Source organism: Lemur catta, chromosome 16 (genome assembly GCF_020740605.2).
Source record: "Lemur catta isolate mLemCat1 chromosome 16, mLemCat1.pri, whole genome shotgun sequence".
In the NCBI taxonomy this organism is placed as follows: domain Eukaryota; kingdom Metazoa; phylum Chordata; class Mammalia; order Primates; family Lemuridae; genus Lemur; species Lemur catta.
The window spans coordinates 25,899,628-25,920,407 of NC_059143.1; the positions used below are offsets into that span (position 1 = coordinate 25,899,628).

The window sequence follows — 20,780 nt, forward strand, 5'->3', positions numbered from 1 at the left end:
GGCAGCCTCCTGTACCAAGACAAAAGCCCTTCTTGTGCACAGAGAGTGCCCGTGTTGGGACCCACACTCCCAAAGATGCGGGGAGGGTGGTTTGGAGGCCGAGACACAGGTGAGGACTGACCCGGTGGGGCAGTACAAGTTACTCAGCTCTTTCTTCCCCGGACCCAATTGTGGACCTCTTCCCAGCATTCTGACCAGAGAAAAGACTAACATGCTCAAAAAAGGGAGACACCAGGATCAGGAATAATGGATTCAATGTAGAGTCTTCAATCAAATGTGTTAAATGAGAGTTCACAACTTTGAAACAAAAATTCAAGGACTTACTTGGGTTAAATTAAAAGTTGAGTTTTATCCTATTTTCTTGTCAAACAACTTTATTCGAAGCGACAACTGAAGTATAATTTAATTCAACAGGAAATATCACACTTGGAGAGAAAACATAGGGGGGAAAAAAAAAACCCTTAAATTAAAGCCAAACATTCTTTCCAAGGCACAGCACTGGCATTTTCAGAATGACGGCAGAATGAGTTTATTTCCACGAAACAAAATCGCGAGTCCAAAGTCTGCCTTTGAAATAGTTTTCCACTTCATCTCCATTTCTCAGGCTCAGGGAACGATGCTTGTGGCCTTCCTCAGGGCCAGGTAGCCGGTGACGACGTCGGATGGCAGCCTCCGAATGTAGGAGAACTCTTCGATGGTGCTGAACCGCAGTTTGCTCTGAGGGTCCGTGTAATTGGCCTGGGTGGGAAACAGGCACAGGGAAGGGCAGAGTGGTGGTGATATTTTAAGTTCAAGTGCAAATTTGAACATTTTGTTTCTATTTTACTGAAAGTGAAATATATCTTCATTATGTCTTTTTCTGTCACCAAGAACACTACATCGCTCAGGGTGGCACAGACTTGCACCTCCTCAGACTTGAGACACACGTCAGGGTATGGACGGGAGGAACAGGATCAACCACTAGACTCTAGGACTCTTCTTGGCACCTCAAGGGCTGCAAGCAACAGGCCCAAGACTGAATTCATGATGGTCGTCATCCCTCCTGCCTCCTTCCAACAAGCGCTCCAGGTCTGTGTTCCTCAAGGCAGGAGCTGACCCTGAGCACAGTGGGCACGCACCCCTCTCCCCTGCACCCTCTCACCTCCAGTGCACTCCTCTCCAGCTCTTCTGCTGCCCCCGCCATGCCACTTCCACGCCTCCCTGGGCCACGCTGCAGTGCAGCACTGGCCACCCACCCCCACCCTTCCGGCTGGAAAGGACTGCCCTCCTGCAACCGCAGCCAGGGTCACCTGGGAACTAGCAATTCTGATCGTGCATTCCTCAGCATAAAACCTCTCAAAATGGCTCCTCTGCTCTTGGGACAAAGGCCCAAGTCCTCGGTGGCTCCTCAGCTCTGGGCCCTCCTTCCTCCTGAGCCTCCTCCTTGGTCACACATCCCCACTCCCTGGTTCCAACTACCTCGCCCTCTAAGTCTCTCCCTCTTGTCGTGCGCCATCTGCCCTTTCCTGGGCAGGGGCCCCAACCCTGGCCCACTCTGCTCAGTAATCACCTGCTCATTCTTCAGGACTCAGCCCCAGAGCCACTGCCCCAGGGAAGCCTATCTGTGCCCCCACAGGAGCTCAGGACCCTCCTCCACTTTCACTGCACCACAGATCTCTGCTAGTGGAATGCTTATCTCTGTCGCTTAGCAGTTCCTTATCTTCATGACTCTAGGCTGGGAGGCTCCGTGAGACAGGAACCCTGTGGTTTGCTTATCGTAGCAGACTGGCTCCCAGGGCAACATGGAGTGCACAGTGGGCCTTCAGTCGGGGTTTGTGCAAAGAATGACGAACGAATGAATAAATGAATGAACAAACAAACAGACGATTGGGACCAACCCAGAAAAGAGAACCTGTTTCCAAGACATACCAAAATTCTCTTTTGGTCTCTGTTTTTCCCACGTGCAAAGGGGAGAAAAATAATTCACTTACTATATTCCTCAAAGCACACGGCTGCTACAGAGTTTGAAACAGAAAGCATGAGGGTGAGTCATTCTGAGCTCCTTTAAAAAAATTATAAAAGATGCCATTAAAGTCTAGACAGATAACACTTATTCAAGTGCGGATTGTCTACCGTAAGGCTGATCATCTTTGTGTGGAGCGAGACGCACGGTAATTCTGTGGTTTAATAAGGGAGGCCAGTCACAATAAAGAAGCAACAAGCTGAAGGGAACTTAGTCATAGTTTTCTCATGCTCCAAAAAGCCTTCAGTTTTACCACTGAGGATCTCCCTAATGTATTTAACTGCTGTGTTGGGAAAATGGGATTATTCCTTAAAAGCTAGGATCAGTTAAAGCTCTACATAAAATAAAACTCTGATCCTTTGGTGTGATCTAGATGTTACCTTTCTGTACCACGTTTCCTTTAAGGTGTTGGAAGGAAAGGCTTACTTAGAAAAACAGTGACATGTCTCTTTTGAGGGCTCCTGGCCGTGAGGAAGTTAGATCAACCAGCTGGCAGGGGAGGCTGCCCTGCAGTTCCGAGCAGAGCGCGGGCATGTGCGTCTGGCTTGGATTTTCTGGCCTCCATGTATGAACCGGCCTCAGCCTGGCTCCATCTCTGTGGCCGCCTCCCTCCCACCACCAAACTGGGCTGAGCCGGCCCGCCCGAGTTCAGACTTCACTGCCAAGAAGGCTGCTGGATAAACAAGGCAGAATACAGAGATCCCAGGGCACCAACAGAAAGGTTACCAACAAAAACTTGGACAGACTGGACCTGGCCCAGGGGCCAGCATCCAGTATTCTGGACAGAAGCGGGGATGCCAAGTGACACCCCAGAGTTGAAAAGAACTTCATGCCTACAGCCCACCCTCCTCTGGATTTCATCCCTCGAGCCCAGAAGAAACAAGCTAAAGCTGTGTTCCCAGAGGGCAGTCAGCAAACAGCGTCAGTCCCCCCTGCTGTGGGGTGGCAGGCGGTATTCACAGCTCGCCCATCTCACCCAGAGTCACCGCACTTCCCCGGCTTTGCAAGGAGGGCTGAACACAGGTGTGACCCTGCATGCCCTCCTGCCAAGCCCAAGCACAGTCCCGTGGCTGGCTGGGAACAGGTGTGTGTCAGTGTAAACATCAGCTGGGCTTTACTTTCTAATTATGTAACTTTAAATTATACAGGTAGCAGATGAACATGTTCTCCTCTAAAAAAAAAAAAATTAAAAGAAAACATCACAGATCAGACTAAAATCTCCCTTTACTCCCATCTATCATCCAGAAGTCCTTTGCCTTCCCCTGAGGAAACCACTGCTAGGTGGGCATCCTTCCAGACTTTTTTAATGTATACCCTTACACACAAATATAAACACACCAGAGAAATTACCCAGTTTTTTTTTTTTTTGTGAGGGTGTGTCAATTCTTATTTACGTGGCACCATGCTATTTATACTACTTTGCATCTTTCAATCAACAATGTATCTTAGGAGTCTATCCATGTTGTTATATATGCATTGAGCTCACAGAATATTAGGAAAATACCTCCAGTAATAGACCTTTATGTTGCTTCCAGCGCTTTGCTAACACAGTCTCTCATAGGCATTTCTGCATGAAGTTCTTCATGCACACTATTTCTCTAGGGAGCTGCCTACAAGGCAAATTGCTGGGCCATAGGCTTTTGCTTTTTTTGTCTCAATAGATAGTGCCAAATTGTCTTCCAAAGAAGCTGTGCCAATGTACATTCCCACCTCAAAATAGCAATGTATGAAGATATTTATTTCCCTATGTTGATGCCAAAATGTATAATCAAACATCTTAATTTCTTCTCTGTTTGATGAGTCTTTTTCTTACTTACCAGTGAGGTTAAATACTCATTTATTGGCCATCTACATTTTCTCTCTTGTAATTGCCTATTCATATCCTTTATGCTGATTCTTCTATGGGATTGTCCTTCAATGATTTGGTGGAGTTCCTTGTACATTCAGAATTTCTTAATTCTTACATGCAGTGGGTAAGAGGTTTTAGGTCATATATTTATACCATGACAAGTCCTTTGGTGATGGCATAAAAGGGCCTGGAATAATGTTTCCCAAAATGATTCTCATGCCTCCTAAAGTGTGAAAACCATTGTAGTAGCAGATGAACTGCCTGCAATGGTGAGGAAACAGTTGACACTCTAAGGAGCCACCGTCCAAGTCTGGCCATAAACCATGGTTTCCACAAGCTCAAAATGACACAGGGAGAGATTTCCACTTTGGGCCAAAACAGAATAACTGGTGCCAGATTAGTTCTCTTACCATAAACAATTATTAAAATGGGTCGAATATACGAGGCAACTATTTTCAGGCAATAGACAAGAGGTAGCACAAGACTGCAATGCCTGAGAGAAGAGAGGCTCACAAGGTAAGCCTGGTGATCACCCCAACTCGGTCTGCCGGTGACCATTTCCTGCCCACGGGGCAGGGAGCTGGAGCTCGAGCAGACCGCAGCGGACCCACTCAGCTGGGGAGGCAGAGACCAGAGTCAGGGGCTACTAAAGTAGCTCGAATCTGCACCGCTGAGCACCAGAAGAGGGTGCTGCACTGGCAGTGGGGCAAAGTGCTTGCTTGGGATTCCCCGTGAGTCCAGAACCATGGGCTGGGCAAGACTACACAAATCTTGCTGAGCAGCGCTGGGAATTGCTGAAGTTCTAGCCCGGCCAAGGTGGAGAGATCTCTATAACACTTCAGGCACCCAGCTAAGACACCAGAAAGGCCACAGCTTAGGAGTAAAAACCATGCCCCTGAGTAAGGCCTATTCTATTCCCACCAAAACAAAGCCTAACATCAAACTTCAATAGGATTGGCAGAGGATAAAGAGCTTAGAGGTTAAGCGCAACTAAGTTAAAGGAGTTTGGGAAACATCTTAGGCTTTCCACAGACCTGTCCTAACAAAGTATAAAATCAAGCCTACACCCATTCAAGGTAATCAGTCAGTAATTTAGCCACCTATAGGAAAAAAAAAATCAATACTCTTCACAGAAAGAACAGAATCTTGAATTTTTACCAAGTGTCATCCACAATGTCCAGTACACAATAAAAAACTAGTAGATATGCAAAGAAACAGGAAAATGTGACCCATGGTTAAGAAAAAAGGAGTCAATAGAAACTGGCCAAGATGAACCTAATGTTGGAAATAGCAGATAACCACTTTAAAGCAGCTATTATAAATATGTTCGAGGACTTAAAAAAATATATACATATACATATATGTGTGTGTGTATATATATATGTATATAAATGACTAAATAGTCTTAAAAGACAAGGAAATCACCAGAACCAGACCAGAATATGACATTGGAAATTATCAGACAGGAAAGTTAAAATAACTACAATTAATACGTTAAAGGAGTTAAAGGTGAGACAACACGCAAGACTAGAAAGTTATTATATTAGAGACATAGAAACTATAATAATCAAATGGAAAAGCTAGAAATTAAAAAACAGCACTAGAGATGCAGAATGCTTCCAGTGGGTTCATTGGTATACTCATTACAATAAGGAAAGAACTTGAAGACACATCAATAGAAACCACCCAAACTGAACCAAAAGAAATAAGAGTTAAAAAACAAAAATAGAATGGAGCATCCAAGAGTTATGGGATACTATTAAATGGTTTAACACAAACATAATTGGAATCTCAGAAGAAGAGAGACAGAGCAAAAGAAATATTTGAAGAAATGATGGCCAAGAATTTTTCAAAATTCTTGACAGGCACCAAACCCAATCCCAATCCAAAGAAACTCAGGGAACATCAAGTGGATAAATACCAGAAAAATACCTAGAGTCCTATTCAAACTGCTGAAAATAAAATACAAAGAGACAATCTTAAAGGCAGTCAAATAAAAAGGAAACATTTGTAGAGAGTAACAAAGGTAAGAATTATACTAAACTTCCCATCAGAAACCATGGAAGCAAAAAGACAACATTTAAACAGTGACATCTTTAAAGTGATGCAAGAAAAAACCATCAACCCAGACTTTTATATTCATTAAAAATATCATTCAAAAATGAAGGAGAAATAAAGGCTTTTTCAGCTAAAACAAAGAAATGAAGGGATTTATTAGCAGCAGATCTACTCTATAAGAAATGCAAAGGAAGTTCTTCCAGTAGAAAGAATATGATATCAGATTGCAACCTGGATGTACACAAAAAAATGAAAACAGCTGGAAATAGAATAAAATGAATGTAAAAGAAAATTCATTTATTCTTATTTTTATTGTTCTAAAAGATAGCTGTCTGAAGCACAAACTAATAGCAATGTATTTTGTGTTTATAGTATATATAAAAGTAAACAATATGACAACAAAGAATGGGAGACTAGAATTGGAAACTGACTATTATAAGACCCTCACACTACATATGAAGTGGTTCACTATTTGAAAATAGACTCAGCTGTTCTCTGAGAATCCTTGTTAAAAAAATTTTTTTAACTTTCATGTGGTCCCCCCAAAAAAGAAAATTTTTTTTAATAAATGAATATAGAACCAGATTATTTTAAAATGTACATTGTAAACATGAGGGCAACCATTCAAATTTTTTAAAAAGAGGTATAAACAATAGGAAAATAAATAAAATTTGTAAATGTTCAATTAACTCCAGTCTTATCATGAGAAAAACATGAGATGAATTCCAATAGTGGAACATCCTACAAAATACCTGACCAGTACTCCTTGAAACTGTCAAGATCATCAAAAACAAGGAAAATCTAAGAAACTGGCACAGCTAAGAGGAGCCTAAGGAGACATGATGACTAAATGTGACACGGTATCTTGAATGAGATCCTGGAACAGAAAAGAGGGCATTAGGTAAAAACTAAGGCAATCTGAACAAACTATGGACTTTAGTTAATAATCTATATCATTATTGGTTCATTAATTGTAATAAATATACCACAGATGTTAATAATAGCAGAAACTAAGTTTAGGTTATATGGGAACTCTCTGTACTATCTTCTCAATTTTTCCCTAAATCTAAAACTATTCAAAAAATAGTCTCCTTGAAAATGCTCAATTAAATCCTGAGGGCAGAAAAAGAGGAATAAACAAACACAAATGGAAGAAATGAAAATAATGAGCAAGATGGTAGATTTAAGTCCAATCATATCAACAATCACTTTAAATGTGAATAACCTAAGACCACAGTTAAAAGTCAGAGCATGACCCAATAATATGCTTTCAACAACAAAGTCACTCTAAATATAAAGATATAGGTAATTTAAAAGTAAAAAGGTCAAGAAAGATATACCATATACACATGAACAAAAAGGAAGCTGGGGTAGTTGTATTAATTTCAGAGCAGACTTCAGAACAATGAATGTTCTCAGTGGTAAAGACGGATATTACATAATGACAAAGGAGGCAAGTCTCCTTTGTTTAATGCACTGCATATAACTAATTTGGTCAGTTCGTTACAGAAGTTGGAGTAAAGTAGCTAAATGATGTATATATGAGTTTAAAAAGTGGTATGCTTCATTATTCTATAGTTATGAGGAAAAGTCCATCTTCCAAAATTACTGGAGATGAAAAAAGAATTAAAGAGCTGAGTTCAAAGTGTCTTAACAGGTTCTGCACCGTATCCACATTCTGCAAAGAAGGAAACGGGGTGCTCTGAGGTTCCGGAGCTTCAGGAACTTGTCTACTTCCCACTCGTCCAGCTACACCAGTAGTTTCCAAACCGTGCTCCCCAGAAGCACTTGAGGGTAACTGTGGTGGTGGGTAGTGGGGCAGGGGACAGAGGATCAGATCCACCCAGGACCACAGTGGGCAGGTGGCTCCAGGTTTTTTATGTGTTGGATTCTGTAAAAGATTTCATTTGGGAAAGGAGTGTGATGGTTAAAAATAAGTCACTACCTTTGGCCAAAATGCCTCTTTATACATATTTAGAGAAGTTTAAATATTGTTTTTTTTAAGTACAATCATCATCTAAAACACAGGTTTTTAAAACTTCAGCAATAAAGAAAGAAATACGTAGTTGGTTTCATGTTATCTCATATATTAATAGTTAACTAGCAGAGGAAAAGGAAGTGAAACTCGGGTCTCCTGCTTTCTGGTGCAATCGTCCACCCAGGCTGCCCACGTGGACCCACCGGTGTGCAGCATGGACACGCCACACAAACACATTCATTGTATACGGGCTCCTGGCAGGACTAGCGTGGCTCATGTTCAACACCGTCTAATTAGAAATCTTCTTTTCAACTTAATGTTGCAAGATATAGAGATATACTCACAAGAAGACCTGAAACATCAGAATACTTCTTGGCTGGTTTAAAGGATGGAGGAGCATCAATACTAAAGTCTGGGGAAAAAAGAAAAAGAAAAATATAACTAAACTGGCCTTAAAACATTCAAGTCCTTTCTCTTTTTCCCTAAAATCATGTTTGATAATATTCCTGAAATTTTCCTTTGAGATTAAGTACTCACAGACTTCTCTGGAGATTAACCAGAGACACAGGGGAGGAGTCCTAGAAATAACGCAGTAGTACGTCATAGACCAAGTGCAGGCTCCAAATCTAGCCCTGCCCTGTCACCAGGGACCCCATATTCTAACAGAGCCACCGGAAAGCTCATCTGCCCACAAGCTATTTTCACAGTCTCATGCAACGTGGGCTGACGGTGATGAAACCAATTAGATCTGTGCATCCAGACACTGCCATGTCCACACCCAGACGACTGACTAGCTCACTTGTCACCCAGCTGAGTCACCCCCATCTGAGTCACCCCCATGAAAGTACAGTGAGACAAGGGACTAAGGGAACTTTGAACCTGGACTTTCCAATGAATTTGAATAGAAAATACAAAGTGTTTTATATAAATTTGAACATAGCAAAGCATAAAGCATTTACTCTGCAAAACACTGGCTCAGAGAATAAAACAGTTGGCCTTTAAGCTTGCTCTCAGGAACCTTCCTAAATCTGGCAATATACTTGTTCCTGGAAACAAATTTTAAAAGTAGATTTTCAAATAAGACGTTTGGCTAATAGAAACACCAATATTATCCTATCAAGAGCTATTTCCCCCGTCTGAAATGTTAACAATGACACTTAAAATCACACATCCAAGATAACAGAAACAAACAGGTTCAATACAGATACAGTTATGAGAAAACAGATACATAATATCCCAGGATTATTGCCACTATAAAATTCTCAAGCTAAACATTGTTTCCTATAATAAGGCAAACACAATAAAATAATGTGGGTTTGTTGTAAGAAAGTCCCTAGTCTGAACACTATAAACACATGGGAGGCTCTAGACAGCTCACAGTTCGGATCGTTCAGTTGCCACGGCAATGCCCTTTCGGAAGCGAGAATTTGTTTCAGGTTCTTCCAGGTTCTGTTCTTCTTGCCAGCTACCGCACCACCATGGCCAGAGTGCTTGAATTAAAACACGGATTAGAAGAAACAAAAATCAATGGAGACTGCCATTTGAGAATCTGACATTTATGCTTAATCACAAGTGTAAATGTACCTCTCGTTCTGTCAGCAATCATTTGTACCCCTGAGACATTTTTAAAAAGTATTTCACTGTACACGTTAATCCTAGTTAAAACACACACACACACACACACACACACACACACACACACACACACACACACACACACAAAGAGTTTGGACTGTCAAAACCCTGGAGTGAGTTAGTGCTGGAGTAGAAATAAAAAGCTACTTTTTTACACGTACATAAAAAACCAAATCCTTTTTTGGGTCTAACTTTGTAGAATTCACTCACAAATTTCTCATCACTTTAAAATAAGCAAATTTACTACACAGTCAGATTTAAACTCATGACTGCCGCCCTAAACCCCCTTCTGAGGGTAAGTTTCTGCCTTGCAAATTACTGAGGATCTGGGGAAAGCTGGGTAAGCCCCAGCCAGGGCATGGCAAGCCTTCTGGAAATCTTGTTTTTTCTTTTTTTTTCCCTACAAAGATGACAGAATAAAGTGGGAAAGAATACCAAAATCTGTTACAGACACTCCAATATTGTAGTCCCAAAACTGATTCATAAAAAATATGCTTTTAATGGTATAATTTGAATTGCTATAATTTGTTATATCTCTCAAGAATGAAAGGAACAGTATCCTATTTCCACTTCACAGCATAACAGCTTAGATTTACTTAAACTCATGAGGAAGCACTCTTCTTTTAGTTAAACATGTCAAGCCTCACCTGAAATTTATGCAAGACCAGAGAAAAGGCAAAGGGGAACAGTCATCATGGAAATGACCCCACCTTCAAGAGAGTATCCTTTAGTGAATTCCACAAAGGACCCCAAATCCTTGAGGGCTGGCACACGGTGAGATCAGCAGAAAAGACCCTTCTCCAGCCCCATCCCTCCCATGACAGCCCACGGGGACAAGGCGGCAACTTGGACCAAGGGAGAAGATGCCAGTGCCACCTCGGCCACAGGCCCAGCAAGAGCAGAGGCCAAGGTGTGGTTGTTTGGCTTTTTATTTATCTAATATCTTAGATGCTTACCACAAAGTTGGGATCCTTAAATGGCAGAGGCTTGGCAGCTTTTTCCATAGGTCCGGTGCTAAACTCAGAGGGCACCATTTTATTCTCACTCATGGCATCTATGCCGATACCCTTAAAACGTAATAAGAACAGTCTGAAGTTAGTTTCTTCTAGCTGAGATCCTCTCCTCTGCTCTCCACAGACATAAGATGCTATTTGCTATTCCAAATGAATAAATTCACGAAAGAATGAATGAATATAGCTAGTAATAGATTATAACCCATAGAATAAAATAAGAACCCATGATATGAATACTGATTTTTAAAAATGAATAAATGTCCTGTAGTCCCAGCTACTTGGGAGGCTGAGGTGGGAGGATTGCTTAAGCCCAGGAGTTCGAGGCTACAATGCACTATGATGGCACCTGTGAACAGCTACTGTACTCTAGCCTGGGCAACATAGTGAGACCCCATCTCTGGAAAAAAAAATAAAAATTGAAAAAATTTTTTAAAATGAATAAATGAATGGGAAAGAAGATAAAGTTCCACCTCACAGTAGGATTCTAATTAATAAATGTAGAAGAAATGAAGATTTGAATTAGAAAAATCACCCTTTGGCAACCATCACAATCATAACTGTTTCAGACAAAAGCCATCAATGCACATTAAAGTGGTTGGCAAAAGTATGAAGACAAATGGGATATTTACATAGTCTCAAAGTATCTCCCACAAGACATTTCAATACAAACAGAGAACGAATAACTGTGCCATGGAGAAACCTGGCAGACACCACCTTATGAAGTGCCCAAAGCTAACACCATCAGTAACAGGCCACACTGCCATCGTGTGCCACAATGCGATGCCTTGAGGACAAGGCAGCATCACTTCCCAATCTTGCCAAAAATGTATAACCCAAATCTTGAGGAAATGTCAGAGGGGCTCAAATTGAGGAACATTCTATAAAATAAGTGGCTGGTACTCTTCAACAGTATCAAGGTCATGAAAGAAAAAGATGGAAGAACTGTGCCGAATTACAGGAGACTAAAACGGTGTGACAACTAAATACAACGTGTGACCCTGGGTTGGGTCTTGGACCAGATAAGGTCTGTACATGAAGTGTCAGTGTTGCATCAAAGTCCATTCGCTGATTTGATAAAATTCAGAATGGTCTCTCTTCAAACACCTTCCCAGACTGCTCTCCAGGCCTCTGCACACGGGCCTGGGCTCCCTCTCCTCTGTTCACACTCTCCCCTCACCCACCCCCATCCACCGGGTTTCCTAACAGTTGCAGGTAAGAGAGTGCCTTTGGTTTTAGCAAATTCACACTGAAATATTTAGAGGATTTAAAAAAAAAATACAGTGCTCTCCCCTGGGGCACACCCAGCTGTCAAGACAGCAAATGAGCCTGAGGCTGTGACTTTGCTCAAGAGGCTGAGGTATAGGGGCTAAGGAGAAAGCCCTGAGCTGAGGTGCAGGGCAAAGGAGAAAGCCCAGGCCTCCCGGCTGGAGGGAACACGAGGTGGGCAGGTCCCAGGACAGCCACCACTGTCAGAAGATGGAAGGAGGCCATTCTCTCAAGGAATCTAACAACAGTTCAGGGGGCTGTGCCACAAGGTTACTCCTGCCCGGGGACAGTTGGGGAGGCTGGCCTGCAGAGTGGCCTAAATTAAATGAGAGAGAGAGAGAGATAAACAACCCTAAGAACTACCCAGCTGGCATCACATCAAAAGAGAAAAACCAACACGGCTGGGAACAACTCAAGAGTCTAGTCCAGGGAAAACAGGCAGAATATGAAAGAGATTTCCTGGGGCCAGATATGCTTTAAGTTTCTACTTTATTGTCTGAGTTTTTCATAAAGAATATGACTTCTCATACAACACTGTTTCCATCTGGGAGAAAAAACCAAACTAAACTGCTAAAGAAGCAGAGAGGAGATACTACAGGGAAAGGCTAAAGCCAGCCCCAAGGCCTCTGACAACGATGACAGAACGTCCACAGACCTGCCCAGCTCCCAGGGCCCTGTCCCCGGGCAGTGGAGTTAGCTTTTTCTTCCACTCCAGAAATGCTCAAAGACCGTATTTCTTCCTTTCAATTTATTCCTCTTCACTGATTCCCAGTGGGGAAGCTCAAAGATGCTGTGTGCCCTTTGAAAGGAAAGGAATACAGCGATTCTTTTGACATTGGCTTTCAGCTCCAAGGCCCCCGGGAGAGCTGCGAGGGCACCGCCAGACAGAGGAGCCTCAGTGACATTCGGGCAGGTGGGGCTTCCCCAGAGGCCACTCAGGAAAGCAGGTACCTCGGCAAGTCAGCGGGGGTTGGACAGTCAAGTTCTGCCGGGGAGAAAGGCCATGGGACAAGCGCATCTGCTTAGAGCAAGGGGAGGTGGTCTGAAGAGAGTCAAGAGTCTGTGGCAGCCAAGGCAGGCAGCCAGCTAGAGAAGAGTCCAGAAGAGAATGAAAGGGATGAGCTGAAGTGCTGATTTTCAAAACGGATCCCTCCTGCTGGCTTCTCTCTCTGTCCTCTGCTCTTCCCTTGTCAGCAGGGCCAGATGCCCACTGAGAGGTCAAGCAAAGAAAGGAAGTCACCTTGACATGAGCTGAGCCACCCCCAATTCCAGAGCTGCCTCCTGCCTCTGAAATGGCGGAGGGCTCCCTCCCCTCACTAACCAGACACTCCCACCTAGGCCAGAACTGCTTTTCTGCTTTTCTTTCCTGTCCCCCGCCCCCTCCCCCATGTTACTACACCCTCCTTCTTCCTTTCCCCTGGCATCAGCCCCGCTGAGACCCCTGTGTCTACCAATGTCAGGATGAGAGGGAGACACCTCTATTTAGTCAAAGAGAAGATCAAGTCTGTAAGGCTCGGGATGCAATAAAATAAAATTTAAAATGATGTCTAGTTCCCATATTCCTATTAACACCAAGACACTGAACTGTCCCACTCTGAGAAATGAACACCCTGAAGAAGAGGAGAGAAGAAATGCCTAGCTAAGGGCTTTCCCCTCTTTGCAGCACTGAGACAGCTGATTTAAGTCCCAGAGAACAGAAACCCAACCTGCTACTAAAGAAGCACATGTCTGTCGCTAACAGACCGCAGTCAGCAAGGCCTGGGGTCCCAGCCGGTCTCTGCCCAACTGTGAAGCCCAAATAAACGGCTTCATTTCTCCAGGCAGCAGCCTGCTCGACTCTGACTCAGACTTAAGGATAATTTGAGCATTCTCTCTGTGGTTACAAAGAAAGGAGAAAAACGTCTTTTGTCTTATCCCTGAAAACTCAAATGCCAAGTTAAATCTATCTAAATAGTATTCTAGATTCAAATAGCTGACTGTAGTGAAAACTGCAGAGTTACTATAGGGTTACTCAAAACAGCAAAAATGCAAGAGGCAACCTAAATATTCATTAAAATCGACCTAAATATTCAATAAAATAAATTAATTATAACACTTTCTTCCTTGGAACATCATGCAGTCAATTAGTCATAAAAGTCGATTAGACTTTTTAAAGTCTAATTGAGAAGATTATCAACGTAGAAAAATGTTCAGAAAATAATCCTAAATAAAAAACAGGGTACACAATGTTATGCACCAAATACAATTATGAAAAATTATATCTACATCTAAAAAACACAAATTATAGTAGTTATTGGGGAAGGAGCGTGGGTGACTTTTTATGTCTGCTTTAAAAATGGAAAAAAGTAACTTTAAAAATAGAAAAGAATAGCTTTTAAGACTTAAGATTAACATAATTTTTTTTTGCAGAAGTTGGGGCAGAATGAGTATTTTCTTGAATGAATAAACCAAATTAGTCCAGCATTCTCTGGTTGCCTCCAGTTATTGAAGATTCTATTCTCACCTCCACTCTGCACTATCTTTCTAGAGAGGCAACTGCTGCCTCTCAACTTTAGATGTTTTATTAACTGCTTATTAATCATCACAAATCAAAAGTCTATCAAGTAACTCTCAGTCTACAGATTAATTTGGTTTCTCAGTAAATTTTAACAACTTTAATTGGCATTTGAAAAGTCTAAATTGTCCTATATAGATCCAGTAGAATCCCCCCAAAAAGCATTTATCTGCACCATGAATTTATTTATATCACTGATCTAATTAGTACATTTTCCAATGCAGAAATTGATAGAGTGATATCAAGAGAGGCAGTTAAGAAAAAAGAATGCAGACTCTGGACAGCCTCCTTGAGTTTGAATGCTGCCTCTACCACTTAGCTGTGTGACTTTGGGTGAGTTACTTAACCTCTCTCTGCCTTCAGTCTTTTTATCTGTAAAATGAAAATAACAACTCACAGAGGTTGTTTGGAGGATTAAATGACATAGTACCTAGAAAGTGCTTAGAATAGTGCCTGGCACATATAGTAAATACTCAATAAGTATTAATTCATTGATAATCATTATTTCTTTTACTTTAGTATAGTTATCTACCCACCAACTCAACATTAACCCTTTCAAAGTAACACAACCAGAATGAATGGAGGACTGCACTTTCATGACTTTATTAATCAATACTTACACCAGTTACACTGAAAATACAAAGCCACACATAGAATTATAATTCTAAGATAATTTGTACAATTTAGTGTGCATAAACACTTAATAGTAATTTCTGCTGAACTAAAGATCCATCTTGATGGAATAATAAAACTAAATTGTTTTTGTACTTTTAAACCATTTAATACTATACTATTTCCTAAGACTGATATAAAGGAGACTTCCAGGCCAGGCATGGTGGCTTATGCATATAATTCCAGCACTTAGGGAGGCTAAGGGGGGAGGATTGCTTGGGGCCAGGAGTTTGAGACCAGCCTGGGCAACATAGCAAGACCCCATCTCTACAAAAAATAAAATAAAAAATTAGCCAGGTATGATGATGTGTGCCTGTAGTCCCAGATACTCAGGAGGCTGAGGGGGATGATCACTTGAGCCCAAGAGTTTGAGGTTGCTGTGAGCTATGATTGTGCTACTGTATTCCAGCCTGGACAACAGAGAGACCCTGTCTCAAAAAAAAAAAAAAAAAAAGAAAAGAGACTTCTATAAATACTTTCCTAAGAATACTTTTAGATCAAAAATATTCTCTTCAACTCCTGAGGAATTCTAAACATTTAAATTTCTAAGCATCCTTAAATTTCAACTATGCACTCAATTTTACTTTAGAAACAGCATGTATATTTCTGGAAAGTAAAACTCACCTTAAGAACTCATTATATCAGTTATTTTCAACAATCTTGAAAAGCACTCTAATGTTCTATGTAAATACCCTTTGTAAATTTTAAAAGTCCATGAAAGTTTTACATGCTTTTCTTTTCTTTAAGAAACAATATAGCTGAAATTACTGAAGTAGGAAAACAGGTGGTAAAAGATCTATAAAATCTCTTCTAACTCAAGAAATACAATCATTTGTAGAAAAACACTTACATCCCCACTGATGAAACCTTGGGAAATCTGCATTAATTTTACACGTGTACAGCTCTGAGCCTGGGATGCTTTCCCATATAAAGCCACCAACCCTCAAAGTCAACCTCGAGTTCCTCTGCCTCCCCACCTCTCCTTTGACTACCATCACCACACTGAGTACTCATCTCCATGTGTCCTGCCACAATAGGGCACCAACATGAGACAATACCTATAATTAGCTTTGGCTCAAGGTTAGAAATTACTATGTCTTTCTGATTGTTTTGTATGTGTGATAGGTAGAATTTCAAGACACTCCCCCACCAAAGTTCCCCACCTCTGGCGTACACACACCTTCTCCCAGTTATTCAAGCCAACACTAATTTAGGTACAGCTGTGAAGGGGTTTGCAGATGTAATTAAGGTCTCAAATCAACTGACCTTAAACACAGGCAATTATCCAGGTGGGCCTGCCCTAATCACATAGTCCATAGTGCCTTTTTTTTTTTTTTTTTTTAGAGATGGTGTCTTGCTCTATTGCCCAGGCTGGAATGCAGTGGTGCAATCATAGCTCACTGTAACTGTTACCGAAAGCTCAAGGCACTTGTCCCTGAGGCTGCATCAGAAAAAAAGGAACAAGTGGTTTGAGGAGAAGGAAAGAGAAGTTTATTACTCTGTCGGCAAAGGAGGAGGATGGAGACTCTTGTCTGAAATGCCATCGTCCTAATAATAATAAGCACAAATACAGACCTTTTAAAGGCTGGGTTCTCAGCTTCAGGCAATTGCTATTCAACTACAGCTGGTGATTCTGATCATACCATCTCTGCTGAAGACAATCCCTTGACCCCCACCCAGGACCTCCCTCCACCAGTCTGGGCTGAGCCAGCCACCTCCTGTAGCACAAAGAACAAAAGACTTACCCTGCCCCTCCCAACCACTGGCCTGAGGCAGGGATGTAGGTTTTAATTCTCAAGGAGTGGAGGATGTTTTAAAGAGACAGAAAATATTTTTGCAGTTTTTTCAGGCCATTCCCTCTGTTACATATTCCCCAATGTCAATATTTCCCTTCCATACCTATGGCAGAAGGGGTGACTACTCTGTTATATAACCTCAAACTCTTGGGCTCAAGTGATCTTCCTGCTTCAGCCTCCTGAGTAAGCTATAGGCATAGTAGGACTATAGATGCATGCCACCACATCTGGCTAATTTTTTTATCTTTTTGTAGAGATGGGAGTCTCACTATTTTGCCCAGGCTGGTCTAGAACTCCCAGAAATCCTCCTACCTTAGCCTCCCAAAGTGCTGGGATTATAGGCATGAGCCACCATGCCTGGCCACATAAATCCTTTAAATCTGAGTCCAGAGGTCAGCAATAAGAGAAGTCTGAGATATCTGAAGCATGAGAAGGACTGGACACAAGGGATATTCTCCACAGCCAGCTCAGAAGATGGACAGGGCCATGTGGCAAGGGACATGCGTAGGGTCTGGCAGACAGGGACCCACAGGCCTACCACCCCAGAAGAACAGAATTCTGCCAATAGCCTGAACGAGCCTGAACTCAAATTTTTCCCCAGAGTCTTCAGCCCAGCCAGCACAGTGATTTCAGCTCTGTGGTACCCTAAGCAGAGTACCAGTCACGTTATACCGAGATTTCTGACCTACAGAATCATGAACTAATAAATGGGTGTTATTTCAGTCACTAAATTTGTGGTAATTTGTAATGGCAGCAATAGAAAACTAATACAATGTATGTACATCATCATCTCCTCCTGGGAGATTTTTGGTAGAGTGGGGACAAGCTATAACCCTTTGAAATGTCTTAAATATATTGCTGGGGACATGACAGAAACATAGTGTAATAAATTCTTGCTGATTGAACTGAACTGAAACAGAACAGGAAAGCTAAGCAAGGGACACAGATGAGAGTCACCTCAGGAAGATTCCAGGCAGCCCTCAGGGCAGTACTGTGCTAATGCCTGCATTTGCTGTGGAACAGGGGGCCAGGGTGGAAGGATTAGAGCAAGACGAAAAACCTAAGACTCCTTCCCGGAGACAGAAGCCAAGTTTTTTCCTTTCTCATAAGGGTGGAAATGGGGTAACTGGCTGTTACACATCTTTAGCTAAACACCAGCTGGGTTTAAGACAAGAAGAGAAAAAAGAACTCACTATTTCAGGAAATGTCCTGTTCTTCTAGCCTCTCCAGAGGCTCACATAAAGAAGACCCCAAGGGAGCATCTAGGCAGCCTTCCCCTCAGCGAGACCCCTGAGGCCATCAGAGTTGTGACTGCCATCATATTGATTAGGAATTTCCAGCCTGCTGAAGGCGTCTGGCCACTCTCTGAAGCTTGTTGTAGGGGGAATTGATCAATGTCACCTTTGGGGTCAAAACAGTGGTCCCTCCCAATATGTACAGACTATATTCCTTGGTCCTGAAACAACTGGATATCAAAACATACCATTTGCATACTGGGAGAAAGTACTCAAATGCATTTATCTGGCAAAGGACTCCAATCAAGAATAAAGAACTCCTACAAATCAATAATTTTAAAAAGCTTTATTAGAAAAAATCATCAGGCACTTCACAAAAGATTTTGGATTGGTCAATAACCATACAAAAAGGTGACTGATATCATTAGCCATCCAAGAAACAAATTAAAACAATGAGCTACTACTATACACTCAACAGAATGGCTAAAATTTAAAAAGACTGACAATGCTATATATTGTTCAGGATATAGAGCAACTGGAACTCTCATACTTTGCTGGTGAGAATGCAAAAATAGTACCACCACTTTGGGAAATACTGTTTAATAGTTTCTGAGTTAAACGTGTGTGCCTACCTCTGACCCAGCAATTCCACTACTACCCAAGAGAAATGAAAGCGTATGTCTACTACTTGTATAAGAATGTTCAGAGCAGCTTATGCATACAGCCAAAATCTGTAAACAACTCTAATGTCTATCAGGTATGGTATGTTTACACAATGCATCAGATATACTGAATGAATGACTCTCAAAAACATTGTTTTAAAAAGGGACCCAGACAGACACAAAAGAGCATGTTCTGTGTGATAACTCACGTTATGTTTGAAACCAGACAAAGTCAATCTATTGTGAGAGATGGCAGAACAGTAGTTTCCTCTGTCAGGGAGGTAAGAGAGTACTGACAAGAAAGGGTCCCCAGGGAATTTTCTGGACTCTTAGAAATGTTCTATCTGGGTGATGGCCATACGTGTATACATATGTTATTCTTAAGATTTGTGCATTGTACCGTATGTAATTGAGTACTGTAGTACTCAATAAAGTACTACAAAGGAAAAAAAAACACTACCAATTACCTATGGAAGAAAGGACAGGTAGTTAATATTCTAGAACAGCTGCTGGCTGGGTGAATGATACCACACCATATGCTGAGGAGCACAACGTAACACACTCCATCTACACTCTTTTATTGCTTTGAATAAAATGCAGGAGCCAGAGAAAACACTAATCTAATCAAGCCACTCTGCTGAAAATCCTTTGCTGGAATTGTGGAGCCTAGATTGCCCAGATGCCCTGACGCCTGAGCCAAGCGCTGAGATCAGTGATTTACAAACATTATTTCATATCCCTTAAAACCCCCATGAGGAAAGACCAAACCCACTTTATTTATTTATTTATTTATTTCCTGTAGAGACAGGGTCTCGCTCTGTTGCCCAGGCTGGTCTAGAACTCCTGGCTGCAGGCAATCCTCCGAAAAGTGCTGGGATTACCGGTGTGAGCCACTGCATCTGGCCCAAACCCACTTTAGGATGGGGAAACTGAGGGTCAAAAAAGCACTTTGCTCAGGATGAGAGAAGTCATATGTATCAACACATCTTTGTGTGCATCCATGTAGGACATTAGGGAGCTATGCACGTCAAAGACACTTGGTAAATGCCTGTAGAATGGACAAGGGGGAGACACGGTCACTTATGAATGACACTCAGAAAAGTCCTGGGCCTCGCCCTAAACACGACTTCGATGGGAAGGGGCGGCCCTTCTACTAAGTCAGTAATAACCTTCCCACCTCCTTTTCTGTCTCCTCCCTATACAAGACAAGGAATTCTTTAACCAAAGCTCCGTGCCCAAGCTAAGGAAAAAACTACTCATTTACACCATGCGCCAGCAAGGTATCTCGGCACCAGAGGCGGCACGCACCCCTCCCGGCCCTGCCCACGCGCCCTCGCTCGGCTCCGCCCCTCCCGGCCCTGCGCACGCGCCCTCGCTCGGCTCCGCCCCACCCAGCCCTGCGCACGCGCCCTCGCTCGGCCCCGGCCCCGCCCCTCCCGCTCCGCGCACGCGCGGGGGCAGGCTAGGAGCGCGATGGCGTACCTGCGCAAAGCTAGAGGCGGACGTTTTTTTCTTCTTACTAGAGCTATAGCCCCCGCCGCTGCTGCCGTTGTGGGAGGGACTGGCCGGCCTCTTCTTGCTGTTCCGGACTATCCCGGGAGTGGAAGTGGTGGCCACAATTGGAATTTGAGCTGCCATCCCGCCCTTAGTCTTCCTCCTGTTCCCCCCCACCTCTTTCCCAGGGCGGGCCCTGGAACTTCCGGCTCGCTGTTACTTCCGTCTTGGCGCTTGAAAACCCGGCCTGGACTCCCCAAGCTTTCTGACTTCTCTTGGTGCAATCTAAAAGGCGGAGCTCGGAGCATCCTATTCTGTCAGGCCGGGAAGGTGTCAGCGCGGCTATATCTTGCTACTTAGGCGCTCCGAACCTGGCCCCTGGGGCACGGGCTTGGAAATGCCCAGTGGTAGAGGAATAGAACATCTCCCGATCATTTTAAATAACTACGTTTTTTATAATTTATAATCATGTTATCTTTTCTCACATTAAAGCAGAAGGTTGATCATTTTTCATGTCTGTAATAGTAACAGTAGGGTCTTCTCAGTGGACTAGACAGATGGCCAAG

The 20,780-nt window shown here is 42.6% G+C and overlaps 1 protein-coding gene across 1 annotated transcript; it reads right to left on the reverse strand.

The window, feature by feature from the left end:
- Window positions 1-385: 385 nt before the first annotated feature.
- On the reverse strand, window positions 386-20,477 carry INO80C (INO80 complex subunit C). The gene is made up of 5 exons (XM_045527609.1): window positions 20,203-20,477; window positions 10,479-10,589; window positions 9,266-9,377; window positions 8,232-8,299; window positions 386-738 (listed from the first exon to the last, which is right to left on the reverse strand). The coding sequence occupies exons 1-5, from the start codon at window positions 20,356-20,358 to the stop codon at window positions 607-609; spliced, it is 579 nt and encodes a 192-aa protein (XP_045383565.1). The 5' UTR covers window positions 20,359-20,477; the 3' UTR covers window positions 386-606.
- Window positions 20,478-20,780: the final 303 nt, after the last annotated feature.